This window comes from Galleria mellonella, unplaced genomic scaffold (genome assembly GCF_026898425.1).
Source record: "Galleria mellonella isolate WM207_F2 unplaced genomic scaffold, CSIRO_AGI_GalMel_v1 utg352, whole genome shotgun sequence".
NCBI classification, from domain to species: Eukaryota; Metazoa; Arthropoda; class Insecta; order Lepidoptera; family Pyralidae; genus Galleria; species Galleria mellonella.
Genome location: NW_026442084.1, coordinates 2,181,521 through 2,198,685, shown reverse-complemented (window position 1 = coordinate 2,198,685; position 17,165 = coordinate 2,181,521). Strand labels below are relative to the sequence as shown.

The window sequence follows — 17,165 nt, the reverse complement described above, 5'->3', positions numbered from 1 at the left end:
AAATTAAAATTGCCAATTAAAATACTCTAAAAGGAAATCTGTATAAAAAAAGCATATAATCAAATGTAAATAGTGTCGTCGACTGGTCGCTAATATTAGCTAGATATTAATCATAATAATTTAATAAATAATTCTAATCAAGCAACCAACTAATTAGTCCTTAGAAATGGCAACACTTGAGAGCCATGCGCAGTCTATTACTGTGTTGACAACAGTGTTTATTGTATGTAGGTGATAGTTACTAATTTCCATACATTGGACTTTTAGCTACTTTGTCATTAATTCATGACAGTTACATACAAAAACAATGTAGTGTCAAATCCATAAAAGGGCACATCGATACGTCCATTAGCAAGCGACTAGACTTATTTATAAGCCCTTATGTTTTCAACTACATAATAACAGTATTTAGCTACTCACGAAGAACAAGGTTTTTAAATAATATATGGATTCGCTTTGTTTGTATGAAGTAGATACTTGAGTACGTAAACTCTTATTATGTAGTAATAACTGTTACGCCATCATTTCAAGTGAAGTCCCATTATAATGTTATTGCATAAATAATGAAAATTCGCCGCTTTGATGCTATAGTATAAAAAAAAAAACTTATATGATTGTCAACTGTTTTCATACGTTGAAAATAATTGGCAATCATAATTGTCTATTAAAAACATCGACGTAGATAACAAGGTATTAGTTACACGAGTGTGCGTATAAAGTAAATGTGTGCGTGCAACAGTTTTTGTTTTTTTTATGTAACTTAAAATGAAAAACAAGCTGACGGCCCACTTGATGGAAAGTGGTAATCGTCACAAGACATGAGTAATATAGACATAATAGTGCATACTGTTTCGCCCATGATACCCCCATGTATGAATATTGTATTTGTATATTATATATAATTGTATGAATTTGTATGTTTGTTGTTTGAAACTTCAAAAATAGCAAATGTTTACTTATTTTTTTTATTTTAATTTAAATTCGTGGACGTTCAGAACTGTATTTTGATAAAATTAGATATGTTTTTGTTTAATTAAACTCAACGATGTAAAAAATGTACAATTTTGTAGTTTTTATCTCTAATTTATATTGTATCCAAGTACAATATACTTAATTCGAACATAACTACATTCAATTAAAACTAATTCCACTTCAATACGTAAAAATAATAAGAAATTGTTCATATTCCCCTTAAATCAACTTCGAGCTTATATTGAATAGGTGAGTGTCCTACTCGTCTATCTCGCTTTAACGTACATGTTATTGTGTTTTTTCCTTCTTATTACCAATCTGTATACTTTATAATTTAAATTATTTTTTAATGTATATAGTATATCTTTATGTGTGTGCCTCGGCACAGAATGGGCTGTCCCTTCTTTTCCCGTGGGTGTCGTAAGAGGCGACTAAGGGATGGCGAGGGATAGGCAACAGCGTCCCTCTTAAAACATTTTTAAAAGCCTAACTGCGGTTGCCAGCCCGCCTGCCAAGCGTGCAACTACTGGCAAAACTCCCTTATGAAGAAAGGGAAGGCTTATGTCCACCAGTGGACGGTTGTAGGCTGAAATAATAATGTATATCTTTACGTATTGTAGCATTTTATTTTGAAATCGTGATAAAATTATACAATACAATAATGACTTGACTACATTACGACGCAGGTTATTGAAAATTATAAACGTTCGCCTCATGTTTAAAGTATTAAAGGTTAAAATAATTATTGCGAGGACAAGGGGATTATGGATAATCTGTAGCGATATTAAAATTTCTCTCGAATTTTCTGTTTAAATTGATTTTCATACGTTTTTAATATTTCAATGAATTAATTGTTCCTGATAATTCTGCGGTGCACACAATGTATAGATTAAAATCTCTTTTATAATAAAACATATATTAATTGTGATTAAAAAACGCAACAAAGAAAGCAACGGTTTTAATACTTACAAAATTAATATAAGAACAACACGGCTGTAAACTATATCAATTGTACAAAGTGCACGTATTCTCAAAAATAAAAACGATTTGAAAATCTCTTACTTTTGTGCCTCAATTGTTAAGAAGAAAAGAAAGAAATATTTATTTAGTGTTTAATTTCACAAATAATTACAAAACAAAAAATTTAACAGTAAACAAAAATAAACAAATATAAAAAGAAAATTAATAAAACGGCCACTCAGCTATATGCCATGTTCTTTTGGGCTGAGTGGCACCAATGTGTTGATTGAGTTGGTTGGCTAGATGTGAATGCAATATATATATATATATATATATATATATATATATATATATATATATATTCGATTTATAAAATTATGCTAATAATAATATCAATTGTGTGTTAATTACTTAAATGCTAAAATTTACCTCATATCTGGTAAGTTAAATAGGTATACATATGTTTATATAATGCGATATTGTTTTGAAATTAGCACTTTTGTCTGAACGTTCGCTTATACCCTCATACATATCTGATTTACTCTATCGCTTTATATTATAAGGTGCCCTCGTTCATTCCACGGTATGAGTCGGCGAAAACGCATAAACGATCTGTCAGTACCGTCATTAATTTGCCCAGATTTATTATACCGGATCCTTAGAATATGCACACCTTACACCCCGTTATTTTGCCTATTATAACACCAAGATAAATTTCCCCGTTCACTAGTCCATTGCGCTTTTACTTAGAAGAGGAAACGGCGTATAAGAATACGCGCGTCGATGCGCACTGTACCAAGTGATCGTCAATAATTTCGTACTCCACTAGAAATGTACAGATATTGATTATGAAATGTTGAGTCGACAGTTTTATCGGTTTTGTCTTCCGTTTGGATGTTTGTTTTGAATGGTATTCATTCATTAAATGGCTGATCGGATCAACAATATGGGAACGACCGGATCGGATTTATTTCTAGTTATTGCATGAAAAGATTGATGAATCTGGTGCCAGTGAAATTGGAATATTTGTTATTGTATTGTTTCTATTCGTTTTAATAGTGAACATGTATATGTAGTATTAGTTATAGTTCTGCTTAAATTACTGGTTCTTATTATAAGAAAACAATTTCGTTCTGAAGAAGCTATCAAGTTGTAAACAAGTAGGTAATTTCAATTTTAATGTTTCAGCTTATTATTGATTTGATTTTACTTCGTTAAGGAAAATTTCGACTCCCATAATTGGATTTTCATTATGAATGTATAATTAAATTTCGTTAATTTAACTAATTATTTATATAACTCGTTTACATTAAGAATATCAATTATAAGATTTAAATATTATCTAATTATGTTTTGATTATATTAAATAATTTTCTTGTAAGGCGTCTATTATACATATTACTGTAAAAATTAACGTCAGTTATAAATTACCAATGGAATTGTAATGTGTGGGTTACAATCACACGTCAATAAAATTTACCTAAAACGATCGGTTTTGATTAAAAAAAAAATAATTACTGAACTGTCGTGTAACGAGCATTGTATTTCATTTAATTATATGTTTTCGTTACTGTATCTTATTTTTTTATTATTAAATAGATCCCGAAATAACATTATCCATATAATAACCTAAGGAGATGAATTAATTTTCTTCTTGGACTATCCAGTGCCCGCGACTGCTTCTGGTCAGAAGAAAAGTGGTTTTTGTCCTTTTTCAAGCCAAAATATTTGTATCCTTTCATGACGATAGGTCGCGAAGTTAAGGCGCTACAAGGTTACAAACAAACGAATTTTATTTCACGTTTAGTAAGGATTATTTTTTTTAATTAACATACTTTAATTTTTTTTTATTATATTAATACTTGTTTTCGACATTCAATCATTAAGATTGACGGGCATAAAAAGTATCTAATCCTCTCCTCCATCTAATATACGAGAACCAATTTTAAAACGAGTGACAGAGTCGTTACGGCGCTAAGATGTAACAAATAAACTGACTTTCACGTACCATTAGTAAGAATTGTGATTAAACATTGCCTTTTTGTTTTCAGAACCAAGATACGAGACTGCGTACGCGTGTGAAGGCAAAACGCTTAAAATTGGCTGCGGGGAGGGCTCAGTGATACATTTGATACGAGCCAACTATGGAAGGTTCTCGATCACCATCTGTAACGACCATGGGAACACTGACTGGAGCGTCAATTGCATGTCGACGAGGAGTTTGCGGGTTTTACATAGCAGGTAAGTCTTTTCTATTCATCATCAGACCCTCTAAACAAGGGGCAATGGAATTCATCAATGGCATCGTTACCGCTAGCAAGTCTGTGAGATAGAATGAGATAGTGATATCTGATGTCTCATTCCAACTTATGGATTCGCTAGCTATAATTATTCCATTGATGGATTCTTTTACCACTTGTCTAGGGCACCTTGTCTTATTTCTAACGAGACTTTGTCTAGAGACTAAATAGGTAGATAATCTATTTATATCTACTTAATATACACAAATAACATGGATAGATTAAGCATAGATGAACATACACATAAAAGAGAAAATTGAGATCGTGTTAAACAAAAAAATTTACTTCAATTTTGGACAAACCAGTAATCGATCTAGTTAAAATTTTTATAGGACCAATCTGAAAGTATATCTTTTTAGATAAACAAAGGAATTTTTCAAATCATTTTATAAATGATGGAGTTATGAGGTAACAAACGTAAAAAAGTATAACTGAACTGAGAACGTCTTTATTTTAGAATCGGTTGAAAATGACATACAAATCTTGATCCTTACAATCCCCGGGAGATTCAAATATTTTTGTTGTTTTTGTGTTTTTAATTAACATTATCCCCGTCCTATTATGTTTTAGCATATGTAGATTCTTAGTTTTATCTAGTTCACTGTACTGTTAACGGTTTTATATGCATGCATGCATATATATATATATATATATATATATATATATATATATATATATATATATATATATATATATATATATATATATATATATATATATATATATATACATTACAGTCTGCTCTCTCCCTTTTATGATATCACTAAGGATTACATGAAATAGATACTCTGAAACTTATTATAAAGCATATTGATAATAGTGAACATAATATAATATACGCGAACACCATATTTGCGTTCAAAACTGTCTAGACAGATTATAGTCTGCTTACCCATTGTACCGTAACTACCGTTTATTTTGTTAATTTATACCAAAAATTGCTCTCGAAATTTCTATGTGGCTTTACTAGTTTTGATACTATATTTTGTATGCTTTTGAATTACCCAATATAGTACTATTTTATACCAATAGTTATAGCACTTGTGGCTCTAACAAGTTTTGGGTTAACGGTTAGGGATAATGTGTAATTGTTTTTACTTGGGAGTTAAATTTATTGTATTAATGCAGTAGTAAAAGAGAGGGTGTGAGGTTTAAATTATTTAAATTATTATATATATATATTACATACCCTGTTTAAAATATCTTCACGCCAAGTCTCTTGCGGAGTAGACAGAAAGTAGAATATCTTGTATTTAAATAAATATATGCATATATATACATATGTGTAATTACTATCGCATTGCCAAATTACATAGTTTTTTATGATTATACTAAAATAGTATTTTGCCCAATAGAGTTTATTATCTTCAACGATTACCAAGAAGTCTTCGCGTAAACTTAATATCAGAAGTAGGAATATTAAAGAAATAGCTACTTCTAGATGCCGTATCAAAATAAAACGTACACCAGTTTTTGTTAGATTTTTAGGAACATAACTGTGAAAATCATATCCAATTTGGTGCTGTAGTTTTTGCATAATGCTAGTACAATCATACAGACAGACAAAATTTTTTAATATCATTGTTTTGGTGTGTATTGATTTTATTAAGACTATCTTATCAATATTATTATAATAGATATTGTAATTGTTTCAGACATGTACCTACATGTATATAAATATTCGCTTATTAATTTCATATATCAAACAAATGTGGTAATTTAGGATATATGTATATGTGTCAAAATCAATTCAAATCATTCAAATCCTCTCTGGAGTTTAAATGTGATTCAGTAGTGGACTGTGGTTTTATTTCATCATCATCATCATATTAGCCTTTAGCTGTCCACTGCCGAACATTAGCTTTTCCCTTGGGGAGTTTTACCAGTAGCTGTCACGTTTGGTAGGCGAGTTGGCAACTGCAGTTAGGCTTTAGACATGTTTTAAGAAGGACGCTGTTGCCCATCCATCGCCCTCCCTTAGTCACCTCATAGGACACGCACGGGAAAGGAAGGCCACCCCTTCCTATTCTATCCCAGGACCACACGGCCAATGAACTTATTTCATTGCTAATAAATTTATTGTCCACTTCTTGAAGATAGACCATAATGTATAGCTATTTAAAATTTGATCTAAAATTGGAAATTATAATATAGAATTTTAATTAATATAATCTCTTACCCCCTAGAGAGAGGCCGACCTATTCACATTAAAACAACTGAGAGATCGTCAGTCCCACCGATCCGAATTTACATTCGATGCTCGGTAACAAACGATTATATGTATCGATAAAATATTATTATTGCTCTTAATATCGAACGATGTCTCCAATTAGATGCCGGTGTCGCGTTACACGATTATTTTATCCAATTAATAACGATCAAAACACTTTTATCCGAGTATTGCTTAGGGTTGCCTTCGGATACTAATTGTCTATTAGTTATGTCTTAGCTTTAAATTGCCAATACTATTAATTTCAATTTTATTGTTTACGTATTAAAGCTGGAATTTAAATTGTAGTTTAAGACTCATACAAGCACTCAATATTTATCATCATCGTATATTATTAACGGTACTTTTATTTTGTGAATAATAATGGAATAGTAATCCCGTCTGTGCTATCGGTAGATATATGCTGGTGAGGCACTAGTGACGAAGAAAACAGGTCGATTATCCCGTCGTAACAAATTCATCAGATATTAACCACGATGGTCTCCAGAGAGGATCGAGTGGAGGTTGACCTGATAAACTATATTGCTAGCCAATCATTACTAACAATCCCCGTCCCCCCAACGGCATATTGTTTTTATGAGTAAAAATGAAAATGTGATCCTGTCTGCGTTATAGATGTGCATGGTGTGTGCGGAGAACTAGTGAAGAATGATAGTTGAGGACGAATAATGTGTCTATCGTGCAGAATTAAACAATTATTAATCGCGATGATTTTCATGGGAAATCAGGTGGAGGTCAATCTAACTGGATATATTGCTAGCAATGGAGATTTTAAACCCAAATAAGCAATCTCTTTTCTCCAGGGCATATTATTAAGATATTTAAATTCTAACTTTAATGTGTTGATAATAAAATTGAATTTAAGAGTCTAATGTCTTTATCTTGTAAGGAGAAACCTGGGTCTTTTCATATTATTAACCTTCTAACAGTGTAAGATGGCAGTGTATTGTGTTTTATTCCTTAAATCGTATCCTACGATATCCTGAAGATAAAAAACGAATTACGTTATAACGTATTCAGTCACAACACTAGATTAATGTTTATAAAATAATCAGCTGCCCGTTTCGACTTCGCACGGTTGCACAAATCACGACAATGGCGCCACTTATAACAAGGGACAAAGGCTATCATATCTCTGTAGTTAGAGTAAACGATATATATTTACAAAATTTCATTTATATCGGTTGAGCTATTTTGTAAATCAGTGTAGACAAGGGATTTTTATGTATTGAGATTATCACGTGCGTGAAAAAGCATGAATAAATTACGTACCAAAATTCTGTTTTAAATTAGTAGGACAAAGAGAGATTCGTGGAATACAAAAGTTAAAACAGTTAATAATTCACTGGCAACCCTAAGTGATATTGCATGCTAAAGCTCTTTTGATGATAAAAAAAGTCTTGATCGTCAGCATTATTACGATCGGTCCTTTTAGATCGGATATTAAATTCAAATTTTTGCTTAATTAATTTAAGTGTTATAACTTTATTATATTATACATTTGGAGCTACTGGGGTTATGTATTTCGATGTGTAAATTTGATCATAACTTATTACATAGAGTATAAATTTTATTTTTATAGAGCAACCTTAATTAATTTGCAGGGGGTCGGTAGGTAAAGGTGGCTTAAGGCTTTTTGATACTCTGTTGCCAAGACTCATTATGTACATTAATAGCCAAAATAATGATGTTGACAGTGAAATAGTTACTTACTTTAATTTTTTTACACTAAGTATTCTTTCTGATTTTAAATTAAAATTTATAATTTTAAATTTAAGGGAATAGCTAAATCTTATTACTATTACTCTTGTAAGGTAGCACCCTCTAGTCTCAAGAGTTTCAGGCTACCTTATTCTTTTAAAATACTGAGACTTCAATCGTGTCCAAATTAATTTATTCATTATTAGCTTTTACTCGCGACTTCGTCCGTGTAACTGGGAAATATTCATAGAATAAAATGTAGCCTATGTCTTTTTCTTTTTCTATGTATGTATTATTTATTGTATATAAGTATACATTATTAACTGTTATTTTTTTTTACCTATCCCTATAATGAAGTACCGTATTCATGATTCACTGTTCATTCCAAAGGTAAACTGGTAGAGAATGCTAGTAGCATTAAATTCGCCTTTTGTATTTTATTTTATTTTTGTCAATAAAGTTAATTAAATAAAAAAGTAAATATTAGGAGTACAAATAAGTTTCCGCCGTTTTTTAACACAAATTAAATATTTATTATAGAAGAACGGTAATATAGATTTATATAAAATATTGCCCATCACTTGCAACCACTTTTTCCCATCTCTCAGGCAGCATTCGAATTCCACGTCTGAAGATTTGTCTTTTGAATCCACGAATCAACCCAATTTTTGGTATCCTCATAAGATGTAAACCGCTTCGTCAGAGCATGTGCCATGGACCGAAACAGGTGATAATCGGACGGTGCAATGTCTGGTGAATACGGCGGGTGGGGTAACACTTCCCAATCAAGTGTTTCCAAGTACTTTTTTACGGGAGCCGCAACATGTGGACGAGCATTGTCATGCAGAAGAATAATTTTTTCGTGTCTAGAATAGTATTGAGGGCGTTTTTCTTTCAGAGCTCGTCAATCTCATCAATTGTGTTCGATATCTTTGTTTCGCTCGGATTAAGCAACTCATAATACACTACACCTAGTATATACACAGCATAAGTTTATTTTGAATATTCGGTTTTGCTGTTGATGTTGACGCGTATAATCCCCATGATTTTTTTCTTTTTGGATTGTCATAATTATCCATTCTCATCACCAGTTACGATACGATGTAAAAAACCCTTTTTTTTATGTCTATACATTTCATTAACATAATCGGCGTTAATATCTCTCGGCTTTAATTCGTACGGAACCCAATTTCCTTGTTTATGAATCATTCCTAATGATTTTAAACGATGTGAGACCTATAATGTTAGAAAGTTCTTTTTGTGTTTGAGATGAATCCTCCTTCAATAATTCCTCCATGATTTAAATTTTTGTTCATTTTGTCTTCTAAAATCACCGTTTTTAAACTTTTGAAACCACTCTCGACACGTTCTCTCAAAAGAACCATATGCTTCTACGAGCAATTGATGCGCCTTAGCAGCAGATTTCTTTAAATTAACGAAGTAAATTAATATTTCCCGCAAATGACGCTTATTTGGCTCAAATTTTGACATTTTCATTTATATTATAATCAATAATATTAATAGGTTAAATTAATTAAATAAAAAAAACTAAATATTTATATAATATTTATATGATTAAACATATTTGAACAAAATTTTATTCAGAGATGATCCACAATCCAGGTTCGTACAAATATATTGGATACTAATTACTCTTAAGTTAATTCGCCAGAGTATAGAAGTGAATTGCAGTTAGTTGTTTTAAAAGGTTTGTTTACAGTTCATTTTATACTGTATCACCATGCTCAATCATAACAAAATGGCTCGTTTTTACGATCTCACAGATGCAGGTTTTGTCATAAAAGTAACTATAAAAACTAAAGTTATATTTTGTTAAATATACTCTCATAAGTCACACTTATAAATGTGCATTTAACAAAATATGACTTTAGTTAATAAACTATAACTACATTTTACGAGTTTATTATAAGTGCATATATCTACAATATATTATATACAAACAACTACATAGAAATTACTACAAACGAATTATATTTCTTCAGTTTCCATCAACAAGAATACTTTATAATAATCAGAATCGAGCAAAGCTCCGTTTGGATTAAAAATTTATTCCTTCTTCTTCCGCTGTTGGTACATATCAGAACGAGGATAAAATCAGGTCAGTTCGATGGCCCATCGTTATAAATTCTTCAGTAATTTACCACTATAGTTACCAGAGGAATACGCGTGGAGGCTGACCTGACAGGATATGTTACCAGCCATGGGTTCCTAACCACTATTCTTTGTTAGTAACAATCCCTTCCTCCCAGCAAAGCTCGTTTCATCGGATTTAATGAAAGACCCTTTACAGGTATAGATTTATTCATGAAGTACAAAATCTGGAGTATCAGCTGGAACTCATCATTAACTACATATAATAAAGCAATTTTATTATCTTGCGAGGACAAGAAACTTTTTGTCCATGAACAAAACTTTCCTTTATGTTTGTCTCCTCTTCCTAAGCTTTTAAACACGTTGAGTGACAGTGAGTAAATTTTACTCGGATCATAATCGTTCTTCTCGCGTTGTTTTCGTCGATTATTGAAAGACTTTTCTGCAAAATCACGCTTTAATGATATTTTCCCATCTGTGTCTATCTTTGATATCATGAAGTGCATTCTGGAATCTACTATCTAAAGACGTGCGGGTTTGATCAGCCTATCTTGTAGGTCTATGTTCTTTCAGCCATTTGCCGTCCATCTTGCCAGTCAGTTGTTCAATGTTGTGACCGTCTATCATGGACCAAAGAACTTGGGTGTGGTCAAAGGATGAAGGGGTCCGATTGTAATAAACGCTCAAAATTTGCAAGTTTATAGTCTATACAAAGATAAATTTTGTACACCGTCAAAATGCCCATCCTTTGCGCTGGCCTTATGGTGTTTTATTTTGACGAAAGAAGAATACGCCCAATATTAGTCTGCACAGGCCCTAATATATCTAAACGCTCGCCCGGAAAGTGCCGAGAATTGCCGAAAATTAAATATTCGCTACACCCAAGTTTATCGTGTTAACCCCGCGAGATTGCCAATAAAGTGCACGGCCCCGCGCTCATGGAAATGACGCCTTAAATTGATTGTCTACGCCTTGCGTGACGTCATTATGCTGAGGATTTTTTAGGTCACCGATTTAACCATATTATTAGTTGCATGTGTGCATCTAGCCGGCTTAGAATAGGCCATGCCTTCCTTTCCCGTGGGTGTCATAAGAGGCGGCTAAGGGAGCGCGAAGGACGGACAGCAGCATCCCTTTTAAAACGTCTCCAAAGCCTAACTGCGGTTGCCAATCCGCCTGCCAAGCGTGGCAACTACTGGCAATACCCCCGAAGGGAAGGCTTATGTTTAGCAGTGGACAGTTAAAATCTGATATGATGATGGTGATGATGATGACGATGTGTCACCTAGACTGGTTAATGTGATTATAGTAATGGGTAATATCGAACTCATTGTTAGAAGTCTACTTATGCTGCCTGATCGACCTTTGCCTCCCTGGAAACCATCATACATCAGTGACAGCACCACAGTGTGGTTTCAGAGAAGTTTCCTCCTGCTACAACTTAGATTGTGAAATAAACTTCCTGCCAAGTTTTTCCTAAAGACTACAGCATATAGTTCTTCAAATAGAGTTTATTAAAGGATCTTATGGGTCAGCTATTCCCACGTGCCACTCCTAATGTTTATGGGCTATGATAATCATTTGCCAATAGTCTAATGGCCATGGTCTGGGGCGTATTCTTATCTGTCTCCATTGCAGTATGAAAACTCTATAAACAAAACTGGTACTCAACGAACGTAATCTAATAGCGCAGGCGGAGTTACCATATCATCTTCATCTATGGTATTAAAAAAATAACAGAATTTCTGTGTAATATTGAAGAGATTATGGAAACATTCAGATTTTTTTTTTCATCAAAGATCTACGCTATTCTGCTATGATAGCTTTTAATAATGGAGTGTTAACTTAGGTTAATGTATTCAAGTACTAAAATTTTCATTGATTATTTTGCAGCAATAATTTGCAGAATAGATTATTAATAATTTCTTTTTCTTTACAGATGCAGTATGTACCAGAACTGCAGTATATTAGCAAGCACTAACATGTTCGGGGATCCGTGTCCGAATACGCTAAAATATTTGGAAGCGCATTATCAGTGTGTACCAGGTAAGAATTTGGTGACATTGTAATATTATGACTAGCATTTGGATATAGTTAATATGATTACGTAAGTAATAAAGTACGTATCGAATAAAGATTTTTAAATTTGTAAATAATTTAACAGCCCTGGATTTACCACATAACGCCATCTAGACAATTGATAGACATTTAAAAACCATCGGAAGATGAGGTAGTATGTGTCACCAAAGTTGCAGGTCACATACAGCTTTAAATGTACAAAAAATGAAGGATGCTTACTCTGTCAACATATGCATGTGTTATTTCACGCTTCTACTATTCAAAATATGTCAAATATCTGTAATAAAATTAGGTATATTATGTACTATTTACATGTTTTCACGTCGCGTTAAATCCGGAAAAAAAAAAAAAATTAAATAATGCAATACATGTACAAGTTTTTTTTTTCTTTTTAATAGCAAATAAGTTGATAGCCTACTTGATGGAAAGTGATAATTGTTACCTATAGACATGAATAGCTACATGGAGAATGATAACGCATCAAGGTTACCGTAGGCATTACAGAAAATGCCATAGCTTATCAGTATGGTTTTTTGTCTACGTATCCTAATGTGGGGTACATAACCTATCTTTCTAACCGAAACACACCCATGCAAGCATAGCTGCTTCTCAGCAGAAACATAACTAGGAAAGATTTATTTATACCACTGCGGTAGCAAACAAGCATACGGCTCACCTAATTAGGGTAAGCGTTTACCGTCACCTAAAAAGATATACTTAACTCAAACAAATGTCTTTTGTAGAAAATTTTCCTAGTTAAACATTATCTATTTTCACTTTTTGACTTCATTACAGTATTTTAATAAATTGTCAAAAGAACTACAAGCCAGAATGTTTATTTCAGCATCAACAACAAGCACTACGAACCGGCCATCACCACCATGGCTCATCACATCCCAACCCACGGTATGGCGGTCGACGGCACCACCGATACCCAAAAGTCCAGTGCAAACGCAGCAGGGAGAGAGAAAGAAGCCAACTGTGATCACGCCTCCAACCTTCAGGCCACATATTACTTTACCACCTGAAGTGAAACTGGGTGATATAGCTACTAAGGTATGATTCTTTGTTTTATGAAGATTGTAGTAGAAGTTGCGGGTCTGCCGTTTGAATTGACAGATAGATCTTCAAGAGTTTCTTTCAAAATAAGAAAGTAGACTATGCAAATTGAACTGACAAAGAAGCTAGTGAATCCACCTGATAGAGAGCGGCAATCGTCACCTAAAAAGAAGCAGCTTTTTAGGTGACGATTACCATAGAAACCATAGAGTATCAGTGTATTCTATGATCTCTATAGCAGTGTGAAGTATGCAGGAGAATTAGCGTGGTTGTAACTATACAATTGTACATTGCAACTTCTAAGGGCACAGTATGATGTTACACCCGCGTGTAATTTCACTCCCATATTCCATAATTTAAACCAAAACACAGTAATGTAAGTAATGCTCATCTGCTTAACGGCAGAAACTAGATTGTAATAGAGATACCCATGAAGACGGTTTCTGTACAAAGTCTCTTTATAGTTGAGAATGCGTACCAAATTATACATGGAAAACAATGGGTGATCATCGGCAGACCAAAATTTAAGCATGTGGTTACAAATATCCTTTCTTTCAGAAGACTACGACCCGACAACCGGACTCGTCATCAGAGCGAGAACCACCACAGATACCGCACGACAATAAACCGGAAGTGAAGGAGGAACCACCTAAGGTGGAATCTGAAAGTCCAAGGAACGAGAAGCCAAAGGATGATGATATCGGTGTGTAAGATTGAGTAATATTCAGAGTGAAGTTTTTTTTTTATACAACTTAGAATGGCAAAAAAGCTGACGGCCCACCTGATGGAAAGTGGTAACAGTCACCCATAGACATGAGCAGTATCATGGACATACTCTGTTATGTCTGTACTATACTGTTTCGCCATTCCAAATTTCTTTGTTTAATCATTTTTTTTTTATTTGTTTCTTTGAGAAAAATGTCTTTTTTAGAGACTCTGGTGTCTATACAAGTGAAATTGTAATTATTGGGCATCGCTTTAAGGATTTTTACTCCAATTATTCCATTGAATTTATTGATCGAATACGTATTGACCAATGAATTATTCTCTCAGTGTTCACATTACTAACAACATTTTTTCTTACAGCGGTCACCGAAGAAACGATCCACTGGCCAGTAAAGGACGATTCTGACTCCACAGTATCAGCTCACGTGCCACCAAAGGAAACCCGACCCAATACCGATGTGGATGACCTATTTGATAATGTATATTGTAAGTTCAAACCATTTTAAGCTTTCTAAATTGTCTTTAAAGATCTATTTTTTTATTCATGTACATATATATGTGAATTTACTAGCTTTTACTCTCGAGTTCGTCCGTGTGACAGGGATATGTTTACTGATAGAGATAAAGTATTTTTTTATACAACTTAGAACGCCAAACAAGCTGACGGCCCACCTGATGGAAAGTGGTAACCGTCGCCTATACACATGAGTACCATAGACATAACAGAGTATACTGTTTCGCTCATGATACCCCTCATGCATTGCCATATCTAAGGACTAAGGTGTTGCCTATATTCTTCTCCATCCCATATAATAAGTGAATTCCAATATTTATAGTGTTTGATTACGTTGTTAAGACGTTATAAGTTAACAAACAATCACATGTTTCGCTGTACGGTCCCGGCATAGAATGGCCCACCCTTTCCTTTCCCGTGAGTGTCGTAAGAGACGACTAAAGGAATCAATGGTCGAGGGATGGGTAGCAGCGTTCCTCCTGAAACATCACCAAAGCATAACTGTGGTTGCCAACTCGCTTGCCAAGCGTGACAACTACTGACAATGGGTAAACACAAAACAGAAAAATTATCTTTGCTAGGGACTGGCCTGTTCATGAATACTGTGATTGATTGTAGCTTTTCATTTTTAGCTTTTTTATCTATGCAATGTAGGTAATAATTATTTCTTCCCATCATATTTTTTGTTGCAAACTTAACTTTTATTTGAAAAAAGCAACAGCCGTCTTTCTTGCCCGTTTGTCTCAGCTAGAACTGCATTCCGAACTGGGCAGTGGATTCATAAAAAATGACACTTCAAAATTTTTGTTTCTTTAAATAAAAATAATCTATTATTACTATTATTTTGTAATTATATTAAATTATTGTCAATTTTGTATTTTCAGCAACAATGTCCACATCAAATATTGGAAGGCGCGCGTACTGTCCTCAAGTCAACGCTCGTGGTCTACATTGGAACTGGACTTTGGTGAATACATACAATGTCCAGCCTTGCCCGGGGGGTGCCAGCGGCTTAGCTAAGTGGAAGTGAGTTATAGTAATTTAAACTTTTTGAATTTAACGTCTTTTGGTGATGCAGCAATATAATGTTGCCTCAATTTATAATGGTCGCGGGTTCGATCCCCGGACAATACAAATTTTTGTATTAATATCTGTTTGCAATGGTCTTAGTGTTTTCTATGTAATCTTTGTATATCTTTATAAAAAAAATATAGTATTTTTATTACTTGTCTAGTCTGCTCAGTTTGAGATTAGATAGAGGTATGTAATGTATCAGATAATAAATTTACATAATTGATTTGGCCATTGGTGCTTTCTATCACACGAATAGATATCTTAATAGGCAATATGGATCAAATATTTCGTTTATCCTAACTATACCGTGTGAATATCCGATAACGCTTTTTTATCTTTGTCTAGATAAATTAGGGGTGTAACAATGTCTATATATAGTCAGTATCAGTAAATTTCATGTGTGTTATATTAGTAAGTATAGCGACCTTCTCCGGCTTCGCACGGGAACACATTACGTCACATCACATTAGAAACCTCAGTTATTTAAAAAATTATCAGTATATATATTAAAACGAAAAGTTATAAAAGTTTTTTAAAAATTTTATTTTACAATTATTCAGTAAATCAATTTTATCCCCTTCTACATATATTATGCATGTATTATCTCATTTATGTATATAAACCGGCGAATTTCCGTAATGGAATTTTTACTCAAAAACTAACTGACAAGAAGAGAGGTGTGGGCAGGGGCTTTGTGGTGGTGAAGAATCCAACTCCCCTCTCGCGCCAATTCTGGACGAACTCGTGCCACACGAGCTTTGAGGCGTCTGAGCACATCGACGTAGAATTTTCCATCAACTGTCTGGCCTGGAGGGACGAATTCTTGATGGACAATCCCCCGAACATCGAAAAAAACAATCAACATTGTCTTGACATTTGAGCGGGATTTTCTTGATTTTTTTGTTCGTGGTTCCCCGGATGTCTTCCACTCTTTGCTTTCACGGCCATTCTTGCCGAGTATTGAAAAAAGAGGTAACTTCACATGGCGTGACAAGCCAGTTCGCACCGCACGGCGGTCAGACCAGAACTATTGTTATAAGGAAGGGGTCATGTTTTATACGAACTTTCCGGATGTATATAAACTTTCTTCTTGAATCACTCTATCTATTAAAAAAAACAGCATCAAAATCCGTTGCGTAGTTTTAAAGATCTAAGCATACATAGGGACAAACAGACGGGAAACGACTTTGTTTTATACTATATAGTGATATTACAATAGTAATCTTATCGTGTAAAAGTAGCGCCCTCTGGTGTTGAGAAATTCTAGGCCACATTTATAAAATAGTATGGCGGTGATTACCTCTTGGGACACTACTGAGATATGATAGGTCAACCATACATAAAGGCAAGGCATTTAGCTCATCAGCTCATAGGTTTTGAGAGTAAACCGCGTGCAGTTCAACCTGGCACGTTTGGTAGCAACGAGCCGATTTACTAT

The 17,165-nt window shown here is 33.7% G+C and overlaps 1 protein-coding gene across 8 annotated transcripts in view; it reads left to right on the top strand.

Moving 5' to 3' along the window:
• Positions 1-17,165, top strand: part of LOC113519445 (latrophilin Cirl) — a 461,571-nt gene that overhangs the window by 419,437 nt on the left and 24,969 nt on the right. For 5 of the 8 annotated variants that reach the window (XM_026904563.3, XM_031909675.2, XM_031909673.2 and 2 more), the window contains 6 exons: positions 3,984-4,173; positions 12,215-12,321; positions 13,199-13,410; positions 13,972-14,116; positions 14,500-14,625; positions 15,538-15,679. In XM_026904563.3, coding sequence (XP_026760364.2) covers positions 3,984-4,173; positions 12,215-12,321; positions 13,199-13,410; positions 13,972-14,116; positions 14,500-14,625; positions 15,538-15,679 — 922 coding nt within the window. The remainder of the gene's footprint in view (positions 1-3,983; positions 4,174-12,214; positions 12,322-13,198; positions 13,411-13,971; positions 14,117-14,499; positions 14,626-15,537; positions 15,680-17,165) is intronic. The other 3 variants (XM_052896948.1, XM_031909674.2, XM_052896949.1) reach the window with 1 other exon arrangement.